Raw genomic sequence first — 16,688 nt, 5'->3', positions numbered from 1 at the left:
GGCGACGGCCGGAGGAGGCTGAACGAGCAGGACCAGGACCAGAGTCAACGCTCAGACACACGAACAATGAAACGCACACTTCCGGCTCTCGCTTTCAAAATAAAAGCACGGTCATTGTCTGGGTAACACAGATGTGGAAAAGTTAGCCCATTGCGCCCCGTAGTGGCAATGTTATTGTAGTAGAGACACGGTAGTATGGAGCTACCTTCCCCATCTTTATTAACAAAAACAGCCAGACACATAAGGCCTACAATAAATAGGCTGCAATCAGAACACAGCAAACGTGACAAAAATTATGATAAATAAAATAATAAAATTGTTGAGGCTGGTCTTAGGCTTGATCATAGATTTTTTTTTTATTATTGGGATTTTTTTTTTTTAATCATTGTGAAAGGCCTAATGTTGGTATTATGCTTATTTAGAATACACAACATGGTCCCAAATCCACATGTATATCACCAGCACATCAAATGAGGGGATATCTTTTGGAAGAATGGTGTTCGGTACAGTACAGAGACTTAAAATCAGCCTGAGAAAAAAACAATTAAATTATATCTCATCATATATATGCTTCCGTGATTTGTTCTTTCATTATAGTGTAATATATAGTGTAGTAATTCTTATAGCAGTTTAATTAATTAGTCGATTATTGATGAGCCGATCCATAGAGATTTCTTCAGCAACTACAATAATAATCAATTAATCATTTAATGTATTAATCCAATGTGATCCCCTGCTTTTCTGTTGGAGAATGAATCTATCTTTGGGATTTGGACTGATGTGAAGACGTCACCTTGGCATTGTAGACTATCTACACTTATCTGATTGAAAAAACTATCCATAGATTAATCCATAATAAAAAAAATAATCTGTATATGGTAATACTGCATTAAACCAGGCTAATCGTGCCAATGAAGCGAAGATGAATTTGAGAGAGAAAGTTCTGAATGCTGGACCAACTCCTGACAATTTATGTTGGGTTGTTCTTAATTATTCGTACTTCCAGTTTGGGGGGATAAGGCTGGTTACCTGGCAACCCGTACCTGTTCCCACCTGCAGGTTTCAGTTAGCTTTTAACCGTTTAACAGTTTTGGCGCTTATTCGGTCGGTTGAAGACGTTAGATGAAGCGCGCGAGAGAGAGGACAGACAGAGCTCTGTGATTGGCTGGGAGAAGCCTCGCGTCATCAGTGGAGTTTCACAGCCACCATTTTGTTCTTTCAGAGAAAAACGCGGGCTAAAACACTGGTGGAAACTATCTTAAAGTAAAGCTAAACTTCACAGAGCCAGCTGCTAATTTTAAATCAGAAATGTTCTCAACTTGTATTCCGAAAATGGAGGACACAAAAGGTAAGTAAGAAGTTTATCTGGCTAGCATGATAAGAATGTTTGTAACAAAGTTTACATTAGCTAAATATTTAACTAGGTTAGCAAACTAGCATGACTGTTAACTTCTGTAAGCTAGCTACTGTATTTGTGTAGCACCTTTCAACAAAAAGGCAATTCAAAGTACTTTACACAAGACATAGAGATGCTTTGAAACGAGATATAAAAGAAGCACAAAGCATTACTAAAATTATTACATGTAAATAGAAAAATACTCAAATAAAATAGAAGAGAAAAATAAGCTAAAGTGGCATAAAACAGAATAAAAAAATAGAAAAGGTTATAGTGGAGCTTCAGTGCTGTGACATATACAGTATGAATAAATAGCCCCATATTTAATATAATGAAAGGCAGTGGTAAACAAAAAAGTTTCAAGCCTTGGTATAAAATAACTGAGAGTTGGTGCAGATCTTAAGTTTTAGTCCTCACAGTGCTCCTTTGAGCACTGTAAACCCACTTGGTACCTCACACTTATTTTATCTTATACTTATACCCACTTGGTACTTAATTTATTTTCTGACCTGTTTTATAGTGTATTGTATTATGTTGTTTGCTAGTACTTTCTCCTGTTTGCACTGACGTAAAGGCGAGCTGCTGTAACAAAGATTTTCCCTTCGGGGATCAATAAAGTATTTCTGATTCTGATTCGGAAACCTTTTAGTAAGGGTTCATTTGTACACAGTAGGCCTATGTGCTGCATGAAAACTGAATGCACATAACTGGATCTTGAGACTGTGTGTGTTTTGAAGAAGTAACCCTCTTAAAGAAGAATGAAAAGTTGAATTCAGCAACAAAAACTAGTAGTTAATTACACTCAGGTCAAACCTATTAACATTGCTGTATCACAGCACAGTAACGCAAAGGCTACAGCACTCACTTCTGTTCTACAGCCCTTCCTCCATTACTTTATAACAGATAGATGAAGCCCACAATGTTACATATTCCATGTCTGAAAAGGTCTATAGTCTTGTTTAAGTGATCTGTTAGCATTATATCAGTTATATGCTAAATTAGCCATAGGACATGTGTCTGATATGTTTGTGAATGATCTTATCAGGGACATGGTGGCAGCAGCAGCAGTGACAGGCGACTGGAGGCAGGTGGAGCTGCAGGCCCTCAGGTGAGCTCTCAGTGGATATTGCTGTAGGTCCATGAGTTGGTTAAAATATTAGTCATTCAGGGTGTTTTGAAGATGGTTTTAAGATAGAGTTCATTACAGGTAGGTGTCTACTGCCTACTTTCTTGTTGAGTATTTATAATATTTAGATTTACTGTATAATTTAAAAATAAAATTTAGTCTCATCTACATTATTGGTGTAAAATGTAAACCGTAATTTAAAATCCCCTTTTGGGCAAATTATACAAGCACATTAAAAAGCAAGGTAAGGAAATTTTATGCATATAGCACATTTCATTAGAGGTAAACTCACTGTGCATCACCTTAGAAATGAACACTGCAACAAGTAACATGCACAGAAGAATACAAGAAATGAAATATAATAAAGTGCACAGCAACAAAAGACAAAACCCTGTATCCAACCCACAGACACACACTGTAACTATCATAACCCTGAGAAAATAGACGCATAACCGTGGTTTCAAGACGATCCCTGCTAGTGTTAAAACCACACAACAAATTATACATTGCTTACTACTTTATATGTGAAATGCCCATGTTTTTTGGGCATTTTTATGCCTTTATTGGAGATAAAAGGAAATGAGAGGAGATCGAGATGGGGCCGGACAGGGAACGTTGAATATGTAGTGATGGGCAGATGAAGCCTCATGAGGTGTTGGGGCTTTTCTTCTTCTTGTGCCAAAAAAAGATTTGTAGCTTCAGAGCTCTAAAATCACACAAGCACAGTGACATCTGGTGGTTTGCAAAACGTATGGCAGCCCTTAAAGACTGAGGCCAATGCACTACAACATCTCACAGATTTAATAGTTTCAGTTTTCAGTTTCATATTTGTGCAATACAAGTCAGAAAGCCCACATGTTATTTATTAAATCTGTAAGTTCAGAACTGCTGCAGTAAATGCACATGTTATTGTGCAATATGCTACAGTAAAATAACCAATGAACGCATTGTCCAAAAAGCCTATTGTAATGCTGTTAATAGTGGAAAGCAGCTAACGCTAACACTTGTTACACCTACGTGTAAAATATTTTTGTTGACACAAAATATATAAGGTTGATATTTATGTAACATTTCATATGTAATGTCACATGATATTATGATATAAAAATATGACTTTATTGCCTTGGTATCAGACGGAAATGTTCCCAAACTTATGATTATGTCTGTCTAGTGTACATCACATATTTCCAAATGATTCTCCTAATTTCTTAGCCCACATTAAAACAACAGCATAAAAAGAAAATCACAACTATAAAAACGGCATAGATCGACAATCACACTTATAAAAATAGACAATCACATATATAAAAATAGCAGCATAAAAAGAAAATCGCAAATATGAAAATAACAGCATTTTATAATAATTTATTTAGCTTTCTTTGTTTTGCATTTATTGTTTATTTGTAGTGCTTTACAATGGAGCTGAAAATGAACAGAAACAGCATAAAATGACAATCACACATAGGTAAATAACAAAAACACGGTCACACATTAAAACAACAGCATAAAAGAAAATCACAAATATAAAAACAGCATAGATCGACAAGCACACGTATGAAAACAGACATTCACACATGAAAATACAGTATGCAGCATGAATAGATAATCACATATATGAACACACAACAAAAGAAAATCGCAAATATGAAAATAACAGCATCAATTGACAATCACACATATTAAAATAGACAATCACACAAAATTAACAGCATAAATAGACAATCACACATAAGCCCACAAACAGCCCAATAAACAAAAAGCAGCAGAATTTCTCAAGACATTAAACAGCAAATGAAGAACCTGAAGAGCGCATCCTGTCAGAGCAGGTAGGTCTATGTAAATGTACCGTTTGATTTCATTAATAATAAAACGTTTGTATGGTTGTAAACTATGGTAAATGGACTGCATTTATATAGCGCTTTTTTACCTTAGCTCATTCACACATACACATCAATGGCGGCAGAGCTGCCATGCAAGGCGCTGGCCTGTCCATCGGGAGAAACTCGGGGTTCAATGTCTTGCTCAAGGACACTTCGACATTGTACTTTTATATCAGTGAGGTTTTGAGTTTGCTGTATTCTGTGATCCAGAGGACAGATAAAGTCACATTAACTCCTACTGGAATATAAGTCAGTTATCTTTAGAAATATGAACACAACTCTTAAACAACTTGAAATCTGCTCATTGAATGTAGTTTGTTTCTTTAGTGGATAGGCGTTCTTCAAAATCATTTTACAGTATGTCACAGTGTGTTAGAAATTCTGAGTAGCTGTAAAATTCATTTATATTATATTGCTGTGATGTGAAAGAAGTTGATATTCAGGCCTGAATGATTACTATACATATACATAAGTATTTATTAATTTAATTTATTATAATTTATTTTTCAAGTCAAAGTCTTTTGGTCTGCTTCCTTTGAGTGCTAGTGTTACATGCATAGAGAAACATCTCTTTCAAATGTACAAGATGTTAAATGGAACAGACACGTCTGTACTTGTTTCACATAGCATGTCCATTATTGCCTCGTTTATTTGTCATTGCAATGACCAGCAAAACATCCACATTAATGTGTAATGCATTCACACTGACAGCGAAAAGTGGATATCATGTGAACATCCTGTCTGCCCAGGTATATGTTGTTTGTTAAAACTATAAATCTTTGGTTGCATTCATATTAAGATATTATTTTTGGTTCTGGCTGCTTTGCACAATACTAAAATAAGGCTTTTTCTGAAATGCTGTTGTTCTGCTGGGCACAGCACTATGAGTAAATGCCATTCACTGGTGAGTGGGTGGGTGGGTGGACCTCAGACCCTCTCGGGCAGGGCTATTCAATTATAAATTCAATTGGGCCAGATTTTAAAAACAGGAAATGTAAATAGGCCAAACATTTTCAGCAGCCTTTAAAACCTTTGTTTGTTTTTGGTAATGACAAATTTTAAACAAATGCAAATGAAGGTAATGAAAAGTAGCAGGCGTTTGGAGATGGTGGTAAAATAAACAAATACATGCCAGTCCAGGCAGCGTTAAACTGATGGTTTTTAATGTCAAATGTACGTTTCAGGGTTGACAGAGACATATTTTCAGTTGGAACTACTACTTCACTACTTTTGACTGGCAATAGCCAGATGTTTTGAAAAGCTACTAAGCTGGTCGTATCTCACATAAGAAAACGTTGATTTGTGAAAGATATGATTGGCGGTGTCGCATCTGTAAACGTCCTGCCCAATCGGTACTGCGCATGTGCAGCTCTCAGCAGAGATGAGAAGGAAGCGAGATGGCTCACTCGTTAGCTGCTTCCATACACTATACATGTAGTTTACTTATTTTGTCATATATCAGATTTATGTATGCTGGGCCACTCGGAGGTTGCTTCTGGGCCCCCAATTAAATTGGCCTGCTCTAGGGGTTCCGGGGGCATGCTCCCCCAGAAGAAAGTTTTGTATATTTTAAAGTTAAATGCATTAATCATGTAGTCGTGGGGTATGGGGGTCCTCTATGGAGCCAGGACAGTGTCCAGATACATATTGCATTTTAATACCCGGTTTAAATGGGATCTCTGTTTCACTGCCAGGAGCTTAGCAGAAAGCAACAACTTTCACACTCTCTTGAGTGCATGATCAAGTCTTTTTACAGGCAGTTCCAATGCAAAATCACCTTGGGACAAAATCTGCTGCTTCCTCTGTCTGGGTTTGGGTCATATTCCCTTGCTGCCACTCTCCTGTACAACCGTGACACATCTCAAAGTGTCTGGAGGGGAAAGGAAGAGGAACAACTGTTCCCTCACGTTATGTCCGCTGCATGGTTCTTGTGCCAGTCTTTGCACTTGCACCTGAAAACAATTACATAATTGCCACTAATGCACAGTCTCCTTGTCACTGAGTGGCTCTTTGGTCTGTGGTGCCTCCAAGTCAATCACCTTTTCTTCGCCTCCTTCAAAAACGCACAAGGAACCAAAATCACACTGTATTTTTAAAGATGAGAAGAACGACACAAAGAACAACAAATGCTGCACAATGCCAACTGCTGTCAAAGTATTGAAAGTACTTCTTTCTGCAGATTTGTCCACAGCGCACACCACAGAAGTTTTGTCTTATTTCAGTTATTAGATTGTTGAAGAACGGTGCTAGAATGGACCAAAAGTGTTTATAGAACTCAGCAGGGAAACCATCAGGTCCTGGTGCTTGGTCATTGGCTGTAAGATTGAGGGCAGTGGTGTAGGGAATTACAATGGTTTAAAGATGCACCAGATTGTGTACGTGCAATCAATTAATTTCAAAATCAGATTTATCAAAGATAGTGATAAATGTTAACTTTAATTAATAAAGTTGCTCGGGCTTAAAGAAGAGAAAATTTGGAGCTCTGAAATTAATAACTATAACCATAGTTTTCCCATGTTAGTTTTTCTTATTTATTGTTACTGATACTATATACCTCTATTACTCTCGACAGTACATGCACCTCCGCTCACTACTATTACTTATTACATATTTAGTCACATTGTATTTTATACTGTACTTTCATCATCAACCAGTAAACCCACTTGGTACTCGACACAGTTTATCTCATACTTATACCGACATGATACTTATTTATTTTCTGAGCTGTTTATAGTGTTTATAGTGTATCATATCGTTTTCTTAGTACTTTCTCCTGTGTGCACTGACGTAAAGGCGAGCTACTGTAACAAAGAGTTTCTCTACGGGGATCAATAAAGTATTTCTGATTCTGATTCTGAAAATTACCATCAATAGTTAGTAGGTTGAAGAATTGGGAGTTCTATATAGAAGAGGATGGCAAGGAAACCAGCATATCTGCAGATATTTATTTAAAAGATAAACAAAAGCACAACACACAAGATGAAACCTAGAGCAGCGTGTGCGGGCGAGCGAGAGAGAGAGTGGTTGCACTCAGAGCAGACAGGTGTTGGCGATCGGAGCAGAGGGACAGGTGAGCAGTGAAGTTGTCTAGTGGCAGTAAACGTAGGTTACATTTTGCCCATGAATAAACGCTGCAGCTCCTCAATACCCAAAACGTTCCCGTGTCTTTGTTCCCAGCTGCTGGTAAAAGTGAAGGTGGTTAGCCCTGAGGTTAGCATCAACTTCAGCCCAGCAGGAAAACAAAGTCAAAGGACTTTTGAACTTTGCCTGCTCCCTGTCGGATATGTTTGCTTTGTTGGACTTTTTCACTGGTGTTGACCGCTGCCTGCCTGAGGCCGTGATTGTTCCCTGCCGGTGGTCACCGTGTCCTCTCTGATGTCTGCAGAGCTGCCTTTCCTGTTCTGCCTGCCACGCTACACGAGCCAGCCACCCTTCCTGTTCTGCCTGCCACGCTGCATGGGCCAGCCGCCCTTCCTGTTCTGCCTGCCTCACCATATAAGTCAGCTGCTTTGCCAGTTCTGCCTTCACGCTACACGAGCCAAGCCAGAACCTACACTCACGGACCTTATCTCCTATGTCATCACTCGCTACAGTGGACTACACCAGACTCGCCCGCTCTGGAAGAGTGCTGATCAACGTGTGATTGCTTGCCGTATTATAATAAAGACTGTCACTACTACTATCCAGTTCTCCACTTTCCTGTGTTCTGCATTTGGATCCTTTGATTGTGCACTATATATACAGAACAACCCAACCTTAACATGGACCCAATAGAAGTTGACTCTCTCGTGGGAGAGCTGAAGGAGGTGTTATCCATTCTAGATAGATAGATTACGCCTATTCATTACAGACTCTGTGGACATTAAACACAGACTTTTTGTATACTCCTTAATGGAGAAGACAATTTTATCCAGACCCTGGCTTTCGACTCTTCCGGTTATGGTAGAGAACCTTATGGCAATCTCCTGTATGAGGCAAAGTTTGCAGCCCTACCTGGATTCGCGGCCTGCTAGCAACCCGCCTGACTCCTGGCCTGCTGGAGACCAACATGCTATAGCCCTCTGTCAGTCAGGCTCGGTTATGTTAGCCTGCAATCTGCCTGTCCTGTACTGGTCCTAGCTCCGAACCCATACCTGGGCACCCACCTGGCTTTTGGTGGTCCTTGCAGTCATCAGTCTGCACCCCGGCCTGCCAGTCATCAGCCTGCGCCCCGGCCTGCTAGTTCCCAGCAAATATCCCTGCATGCTTACCTCCTGCGTGTCTCCAGTCTGCATCTCAGCCTGCTAACCAGTTGGCACCTCAGCCTGTTGCTGTCTTGGCGCCTTCTGGGAAACCCCCCAGGAGGAAGCATGGCCCCCACCGCTGCTCATCTTCATCGCTGCCCAGTGCCCCAGAGACTCAGCTGCCCAGAGCCCCAGAGCCGGCAGCAGTCCGGCTTGGTCCCCAGTCGGCAGCCTGGCGGTCTCCAGTTCCTGCGCTGCGGCGGTCTCCAGTTCTTCGACTCTGTTGGATCACAACAGCCCCCTGGACTCTGTTGAATCGCAACAGCCCGCTGGACTCCCTGCTGGATCACAACAGCCCCCTGGACTCCCTACTGGATCGCAACAGCCCCCTGGCCTCCCTGCTGGATCGTAACCGCCTCTTTCAGAGAATGTCCAGCCCCCAGCCCGAGGTCCCCAGACTCGCCCGCTCTTTTTTTAAATTGTTTTATTTTTTCTGTGGAATTGCTTGCTCATTGTTTGAAATGTTGGTTCTGTCTACTGATGGGTCATTAACTGTGTTGAAGTAGCCTTCTATTGTGACAAACACACATGTGTGGGTAGATGTAGTGGTAGAACCACAGACTAGCTACATGTCTCAGTTACTTAACCTGTCGTGGTTGATTGAAAACTGTGAACAGTAGGTCACAGATCTATTGCCTGACTGTAAACATGGGCAGTCGGACAAAAGAAGTGGAGTACTATCTAGTTGTATCTTCCTCCTTCGTGCTGTACCTGTTGTAGTCACCTGCTGTGCCCACAAGGAAATTTTTGAGATGGCAAAAAACGGATGTGTCATCTGTATTTGGGCCTGTGTTGATTGATATGTTTGTGATGATAAAACGTCTTTCAGGATCTATGATGGTGGCGTTATGGAAGACACAACAGTTGAATAAAGTAGACATTTAAACTAATATCAGCATGAAAGTTCCCCAGTTGATTACTTACGTTAAGACAATTATTTTTTGTATTACATGTTTTCTGAAATTGTATATTTAAATATACAAATGAGACATTATCTAATTACATATGCACTAATTTGCATACATTTCCAGAAATCTGAACATTGGATAAAGCCAGGTTCAAAATTCTTGTTTCATTTTGTTGACATGTAAGGCTCAGAGAGGGAATTTTGGATATCTCTTTTTATCATTCCATAAATCAGAGAAAAAATGTCGACAGACATTAAAACTTGAAGGTTTGTAGGAAGAAAATGTTATATAAATCAGGCTATGAATGATGTATTAACAAACCCCTCTGTTAAAACCTTCAGAATATAGGCTCAAAAACTCATTTAGAGAAATTGGCGTTTAAAGATGTGTATTGTAAACTTCGATACATTTTTATTGGAAACCACTTTTTACAGACACAATATCTAATCAAATACTTGGCAAAAGATGTATAGAACATCTAAAACACATCAAAACTGATAACTGAATAACACAGTATGGCCTTCAACTGAACAGTAACACAATCACACACACACTCTTTGACACACCTTCACTTATGGTGAATTTAGGAGAAATCTACAGATGCAAAGAGACAAAGTGTAAAATAAACACCTAAATGTGTATTTTGGACGTTTTCTTTCCACTAGTCTGAAAGAAGGCATGTTATGGAAGTAAAATAGCCCAAAATATCAAAATTGACCAGTGCATGAAAAAACGATGTTTTTGCTGGCCTTAAAATGCACACACCTCTTTGTTTTGTGTTGTAGTGAGCCGACAATAAGTGATTGAATTTTGATGATTTTAATTCATTATAGTCTGATTCTGAGAGGTGTGTTTCTTGTAATAAGCATGTATCTGCTTGCAGTTTAGCCAAGTGATTCAAAACTTTTATTTATTTTGATGACATGTTGAAAAGGTTATTGAGGTTGAATGTGGTGTGTGATGTAGGTTCCATGGTACAGCAGGACTTGCAGACACAAAACAGAGAAATACAAACAAATATTAAAGATAAAGTTAATGGTGTGCTGTGTTATGTGCATTGTATGTGCCTTTGCTGTACTTTGGAGAAGCCAAAGATACATTTCAACTGAGGTAGACAATAAAATCAATCTAATCTATAGACATAAAAACCCAAGAAACAAAAATAATTGATACTTGTGTCTTCACTAGAGTGAAATGGAGAGTGGGGGGTATCCCACTTTACTTTTAAAAAGTGCCATTCTCTGTTTAAATTTTTAATAAATAAAGATATTTTGTTAAAAATAATATTTATCTATAAAGGGATAAGTGTGCTGATTATTGCCTTGGCTGGGACGATTGAGAGGGAAAGTCAGCGTCTCCTCTCGCAGCAGAGATGGTACACAAGGACAGGTCTGATGGTCTGATCTCTGAGACCATAGATGAGAGAACTCAGACATCTTGGGCAGATGATAATAGACACGTAAATGACATTTTGGATGCGCACAAATATTATCCTGTCCAGGATCACTGAGATAGCTATGAGCAATGAGTTGTGTATAGATGAGGAGAGACTGAGGCCCAGCTGCACCAGATGCAGCAGCAGTGTGTTACGAGCCTTACGGGCTGAAGCTTTGTCTGTGGAGGCCGATCTGGCTGCTATCATCACACCAATATAGGAAGAAGCGATTACCACGCCAGCTGATACAAACAGAAAATAAGTGTAGGCTTTTCCATAAAGGTCAGATATTGGATCAAGCATTATGCTTTCTTTGCCACAAAAGTCTGTCATCTGCAGGCTCTGCAATTCTTCAAATGGAAAATTTAATAGCAAAATAACTCGAGTGAGGACATTTAGTAAACTGAAGGCCCAAACCACAATGATGGCCACCCCTGTGTTTCTGACGGTGATGAAAGTAGCGTGCCTCAGTGGGTAGCACACAGCGACATATCTTTCAAGACACATCACCACCAGTGTGAGAGGGGAGATCACAGTTGTGAGTTCGGCGAGCATGGTGAGAGCACCACACACAGGATACGTCAATGTTATTCTACAAGCAGCTAGTAGGTACAATAACTGACTCTGTAGCAGCAGTACAGTGTCTGCAAAAAGAAGGTTATACAGAAGAATATAACGAGAGGTCTCACGAAACACCGCTTTACTCCTTAAGGTAAATAGCATGGTCCCATTAATGAAGAGAAACACACAGCATGGCACTGTAGTTAGAATGGAAAACAACACTAATCCCAGTAATCCCTGATACTGCAGTCCATCAGTGATGTTAGTCTGAGACTGATTTGCATCTGACATCTTAGAGAAGCATTTAATAAACCAGAAATATTAAGCTGTTGATGAAAAATTGAGCACAAAAGCCTAATTAATCTTGTTCAGTTTGTTTTCCTATGACAGTGAAGCTCTATCCTTCCATCCATCCACTGGAAGGGTAGGGATGCCTGTTGAGTTCACAAGCAAAACCCAAAAACATTTATCCTGTGCAGACAGTTAGCAGGTTAGAGGCCATGTCGGTTTCAATGTAGGCAGTGCTGGTCTGCAGGGTTTGCTTACCTTCACAGAATATATGAGCTCAGTCCTCACACCCACTTCATGTGACACCATCATGTTTAAACATGGGTAACGTATCAGTAAATGGTGATGTAACTCCTCTACCATTATTTTCTAATTCCCTGGTCCATGTTATCATGTCTTCCATAATCACCAAAAGAACAACATCTATCCAATATGAAGTAATTTTGAGAAGTGTGGTACTGTTTATTTTTGGAATTGTTTTTTAAATCATAGTAAATATGTACATGGAAGCAAATGACTTTAGATATTTCCTTTAAAGGAAAATTGCATTGCAGTCGTGAAAAGAAGGCTTGTGATAATAATAAATTATAACTTTAATAAAGTTCCTCGTGGCACCACTCTGACTATCATTTCTCTTATTTAAATCAGTTGAATGAACCTCATAAAATATTAACGTAACAACTACAACCACAAGAACCTGGACTAAATTCAATCTGCCAAAATCCTCAACCCTCAACAGGCCCATTGGGCCCTGTTCTTCAGCCGCTTCAACTTTTCCCTCACCTACAGGCCGGGGTCAAGAAATATCAAACCGGAAGCCCTCTCTCGCCAATACACGGCCGAGGACTCCTCCCCTGATCCAGACGCCATCTTCCCATCCTCGTGCATCATTCCTTCTATCATCTGGGAGATTGAGGCCAAGGTAAGGGAGGCCCAGCAAGCAGAGCCCGATCCGGGTAATGGACCACCCGACCGTCTGTTTGTCCCTGATACTGCACATTCCCAGGTGCTTCAATGGGGGCACACTTCTAAATCACCCAGGTATTTACCGCACCCTGGACCTATTAAAGAGGCACTTCTGGTGGCCCACCATGGAGGCTGACAGCTGCGCTTTTGTGAATGCCTACACAATCTGAGCCCGGGGAAAGTCTTCTCATCGTCCTCCTGCTGGGCTGCTATGTCCTCTGCCTGTTCCCAGCCGTTCTTGGTCCCACATAGCCCTGGACTTTGTGACCGGCCTGCCTCCGTCCCAAGGTAACATAGTCATTCTAACTGTAGTTGACCGTTATTGTTTATTATTATCAAAAGCCATCTTTTCACGACTGCAATGCAATTTTCCTTTAAAGGTAATGTCTAAAGTCATTTGCTTCCATGTCCATATTTACTATGATTTAAAATACAATTCCAAAAAAATAAACAATACCACACTTGTCAAAATTACTTCATATTGGATAGATGTTGTTCTTTTGGTGATTATGGAAGACATGATAACATGGACCAGGGAATTACAAAATAATGGTAGAGGAGTTACATCACCATTTACTGATACGTTACTCATGTTTAAACATGATGGTGTCACATGAAGTGGGTGTGAGGACTGAGCTCATATATTCTGTGAAGGTAAGCAAACCCTGCAGACCAGCACTGCCTACGTTGAAACCGACATGGCCTCTAACCTGCTAACTGTCTGCACAGGATAAATGTTTTTGGGTTTTGCTTGTGAACTCAACAGACATCCCTACCCTTCCAGTGGATGGATGTAAGGATAGAGCTTCACCTTTATAAGAAAACAAACTGAACAAGATTAATTAGGCTTTTGTGCTCAAATTTTCATCAACAGCTTAATATTTCTGGTTTATTAAATGCTTCTCTAAGATGTCAGATGCAAATCAGTCTCAGACTAACATCACTGATGGACTGCAGTATCAGGGATTACTGGAAATAGTGTTGTTTTCCATTGTAACTACAGTGCCATGCTGTGTGTTTCTCTTCATTAATGGGACCATGCTATTTACCTTAAGGAGTAAAACAGTGTTTCGTGAGACCTCTCGTTATATTCTTCTGTATAACCTCCTTTTTGCTGACACTGTAGTGCTGCTACAGAGTCAGTTAATGTACCTACTAGCTGCTTTTAGCATAACATTGACGTATCCTGTGTGTGGTGCTCTCACCATGCTTGCCTATCTCACAAATGTGATCTCCCCTCTCACACTGGTGGTGATGTGTCTTGAAAGATATGTCGCTGTGTGCTACCCACTGAGGCACGCTACTTTCATCACCGTCAGAAACACAGGGGTGGCCATCATTGTGGTTTGGGCCTTCAGTTTACTAAATGTCCTCATTCGAGTTATTTTGCTATTACATTTTTCATTTGAAGATTTGCAGAGCATACAGATGACAGACTTTTGTGGCAAAGAAAGCATGTTGCTTGATCCAATATCTGACCTTTATGGAAAAGCCTACACTTATTTTCTGTTTGTATCAGCCGGCGTGGTAATCGCTTCTTCCTATATTGGTGTGATGATAGCAGCCAGATCGGCCTCCACAGACAAAGCTTCAGCCCGTAAGGCTCGTAACACACTGCTGCTGCATCTGGTGCAGCTGGGTCTCAGTCTCTCTTCATCTATACACAACTCATTGCTCATAGCTATCTCAGTGATCCTGGACAGGATAATATTTGTGCGCATCCAAATTGTCATTTACGTGTGTATTATCATCTGCCCAAGATGTCTGAGTTCTCTCATCTATGGTCTCAGAGATCAGACCATCAGACCCGTCCTCGTGTACCATCTCTGCTGTCAGAGGAGACGCTGACAATCGTCCCTCTCAATCGTCCCAGCCAAGGCAATAATCAGCATACTTATCCCTTTATAGATTAATATTATTTTTAACAAAATGTCTTGATTTATTAAAAATTTAAACAGAGAATGGCACTTTTTAAAAGTAAAGTGGGATACCCCCCCCACTCTCCATTTCACACTAGTGAAGACACAAGTATCAATTATTTTTGTTTCTTGGGTTTTTATGTCTATAGATTAGATTGATTTTATTGTCTGCCTCAGCGGAAATGTATCTTTGGCTTCTCCAAAGTACAGCAAAGGCACATACAATGCACATAACACAGCACACCATTAACTTTATCTTTAATATTTGTTTGTATTTCTCTGTTTTGTGTCTGCAAGTCCTGCTGTACCATGGAACCTACATCACACACCACATTCAACCTCAATAACCTTTTCAACATGTCATCAAAATAAATAAAAGTTTTGAATCACTTGGCTAAACTGCAAGCAGATACATGCTTATTACAAGAAACACACCTCTCAGAATCAGACTATAATGAATTAAAATCATCAAAATTCAATCACTTATTGTCGGCTCACTACAACATGAAACAAAGAGGTGTGTGCATTTTAAGGCCAGCAAAAACATCGTTTTATCATGCATTGGTCAATTTTGATATTTTGGGCTATTTTACTTCCATAACATGCCTTCTTTCAGACTAGTGGAAAGAAAACGTCCAAAATACACATTTAGGTGTTTATTTTACACTTTCACACTATCTCTTTGCATCTGTAGATTTCTCCCAAATTCACCATAAGTGAAGGTGTGTCAAAGAGTGTGTGTGTGATTGTGTTACTGTTCAGTTGAAGGCCATACTGTGTTATTCAGTTATCAGTTTTGATGTGTTTTAGATGTTCTATATATCTTTTGCCAAGTATTTGATTAGATATTGTGTCTGAAAAAGTGGTTTCCAATAAAAATGTATGGAAGTTTACAATACACATCATTAAACGCCGATTTCTCTAAATGAGTTTTTGAGCCTATATTTTGAAGGTTGTTACAGAGGGGTTTGTTCATATATCATTCATAGCCTGATTAACATTGTTGAACATTTTCTTCCTAAAAACCTTCAAGTTTTAATGTCTGTCGACAGTTTTTTTAATCTATTGCCTGACTGTAAACATGGGCAGTCGGACAAAAGAAGTGGAGTACTCTCCAGTTGTATCTTCCTCCTTCGTGCTGTACCTGTTGTAGTCACCTGCTGTGATGACAGCACCATCACACCCACAAGGGAATTTTTGAGATGGCAAACAAAACATTATGAAAAAAGGATGAGTCATCTGTGTTTGGGCCTGTGTAGATTGATATGTTTAGGATGATAAAACGTCTTTCAGGATCTATGATGGTGGCGTTATGGAAGACACTACAGTTGAATAAAGTAGACATTTAAACTAATATCACCGTGAAAGTTCCCCAGTTGATTACTTACATTAAGATAATCATTTTTTGTATTACATGTTTTCTGAAATTGTATATTTAAATATGCAAATGAGACACTATCTAATTGCATAAGCACTAATTTGCATTTCCAGAAATCTGAACATTGGATGAAGCCAGGTTCAAAATTCTTGTTTCATTTTGTTGACATGTTAGAGTCAAAGGTTGTTACAGAGGGAATTTTGGATATCAAAAAAAAACTGTCGACAGACATTAAAACTTGAAGGTTTTTAGGAAGAAAATGTTATATAAATCAGGCTATGAATGATGTATGACCAAACCCCTCTGTAACAACCTTCAGAATATAGGTTCAAAAACTAATTTAGAGAAATCGGCGTTTAAAGATGTGTATTGTAAACTTCCATACATTTTTATTGGAAACCACTTTTTACAGACACAATATGTAATCAAATCCTTGGCAAAAGCAATATAGAACATCTAAAACACATCAAAACTGATAACTGTTTAGGGACCCCTAAAATGTGTATTGTGTTGAATATAGTTAGTAGTAAAAATAACACAACAAATTA

The 16,688-nt window shown here is 39.4% G+C and overlaps 3 protein-coding genes across 5 annotated transcripts in view; 2 read left to right on the top strand and 1 right to left on the bottom strand.

Moving 5' to 3' along the window:
* Nucleotides 1-1,093: 1,093 nt before the first annotated feature.
* Nucleotides 1,094-16,688, top strand: part of LOC122887786 — a 60,984-nt gene continuing 45,389 nt past the window's right edge. For all 3 annotated transcript variants that reach the window (XR_006380606.1, XM_044221293.1, XM_044221292.1), the window contains exons 1-2: nt 1,094-1,348; nt 2,442-2,504. Coding sequence is in view for 2 of the 3 variants with exons in the window: in XM_044221293.1 (XP_044077228.1) it covers nt 2,446-2,504 (59 nt within the window). In the remaining variant the exon portion in view is untranslated. The remainder of the gene's footprint in view (nt 1,349-2,441; nt 2,505-16,688) is intronic.
* LOC122887783 (odorant receptor 131-2-like) lies at nt 9,985-12,224 on the bottom strand. Its single transcript, XM_044221289.1, has one exon. The coding sequence runs from the start codon at nt 11,878-11,880 to the stop codon at nt 10,942-10,944; it is 939 nt and encodes a 312-aa protein (XP_044077224.1). The 5' UTR covers nt 11,881-12,224; the 3' UTR covers nt 9,985-10,941.
* On the top strand, nt 13,543-15,688 carry LOC122887779 (odorant receptor 131-2-like). Its single transcript, XM_044221284.1, has one exon. It carries the CDS (start codon nt 13,753-13,755, stop codon nt 14,689-14,691), a length of 939 nt encoding a protein of 312 aa, XP_044077219.1. The 5' UTR covers nt 13,543-13,752; the 3' UTR covers nt 14,692-15,688.

Source organism: Siniperca chuatsi, linkage group LG14, assembly GCF_020085105.1.
Source record: "Siniperca chuatsi isolate FFG_IHB_CAS linkage group LG14, ASM2008510v1, whole genome shotgun sequence".
Classification (NCBI taxonomy): Eukaryota; Metazoa; Chordata; class Actinopteri; order Centrarchiformes; family Sinipercidae; genus Siniperca; species Siniperca chuatsi.
The sequence above is the reverse complement of the archived record's forward strand: the minus strand, read 5'-3'. Positions and strand labels throughout refer to the sequence as shown.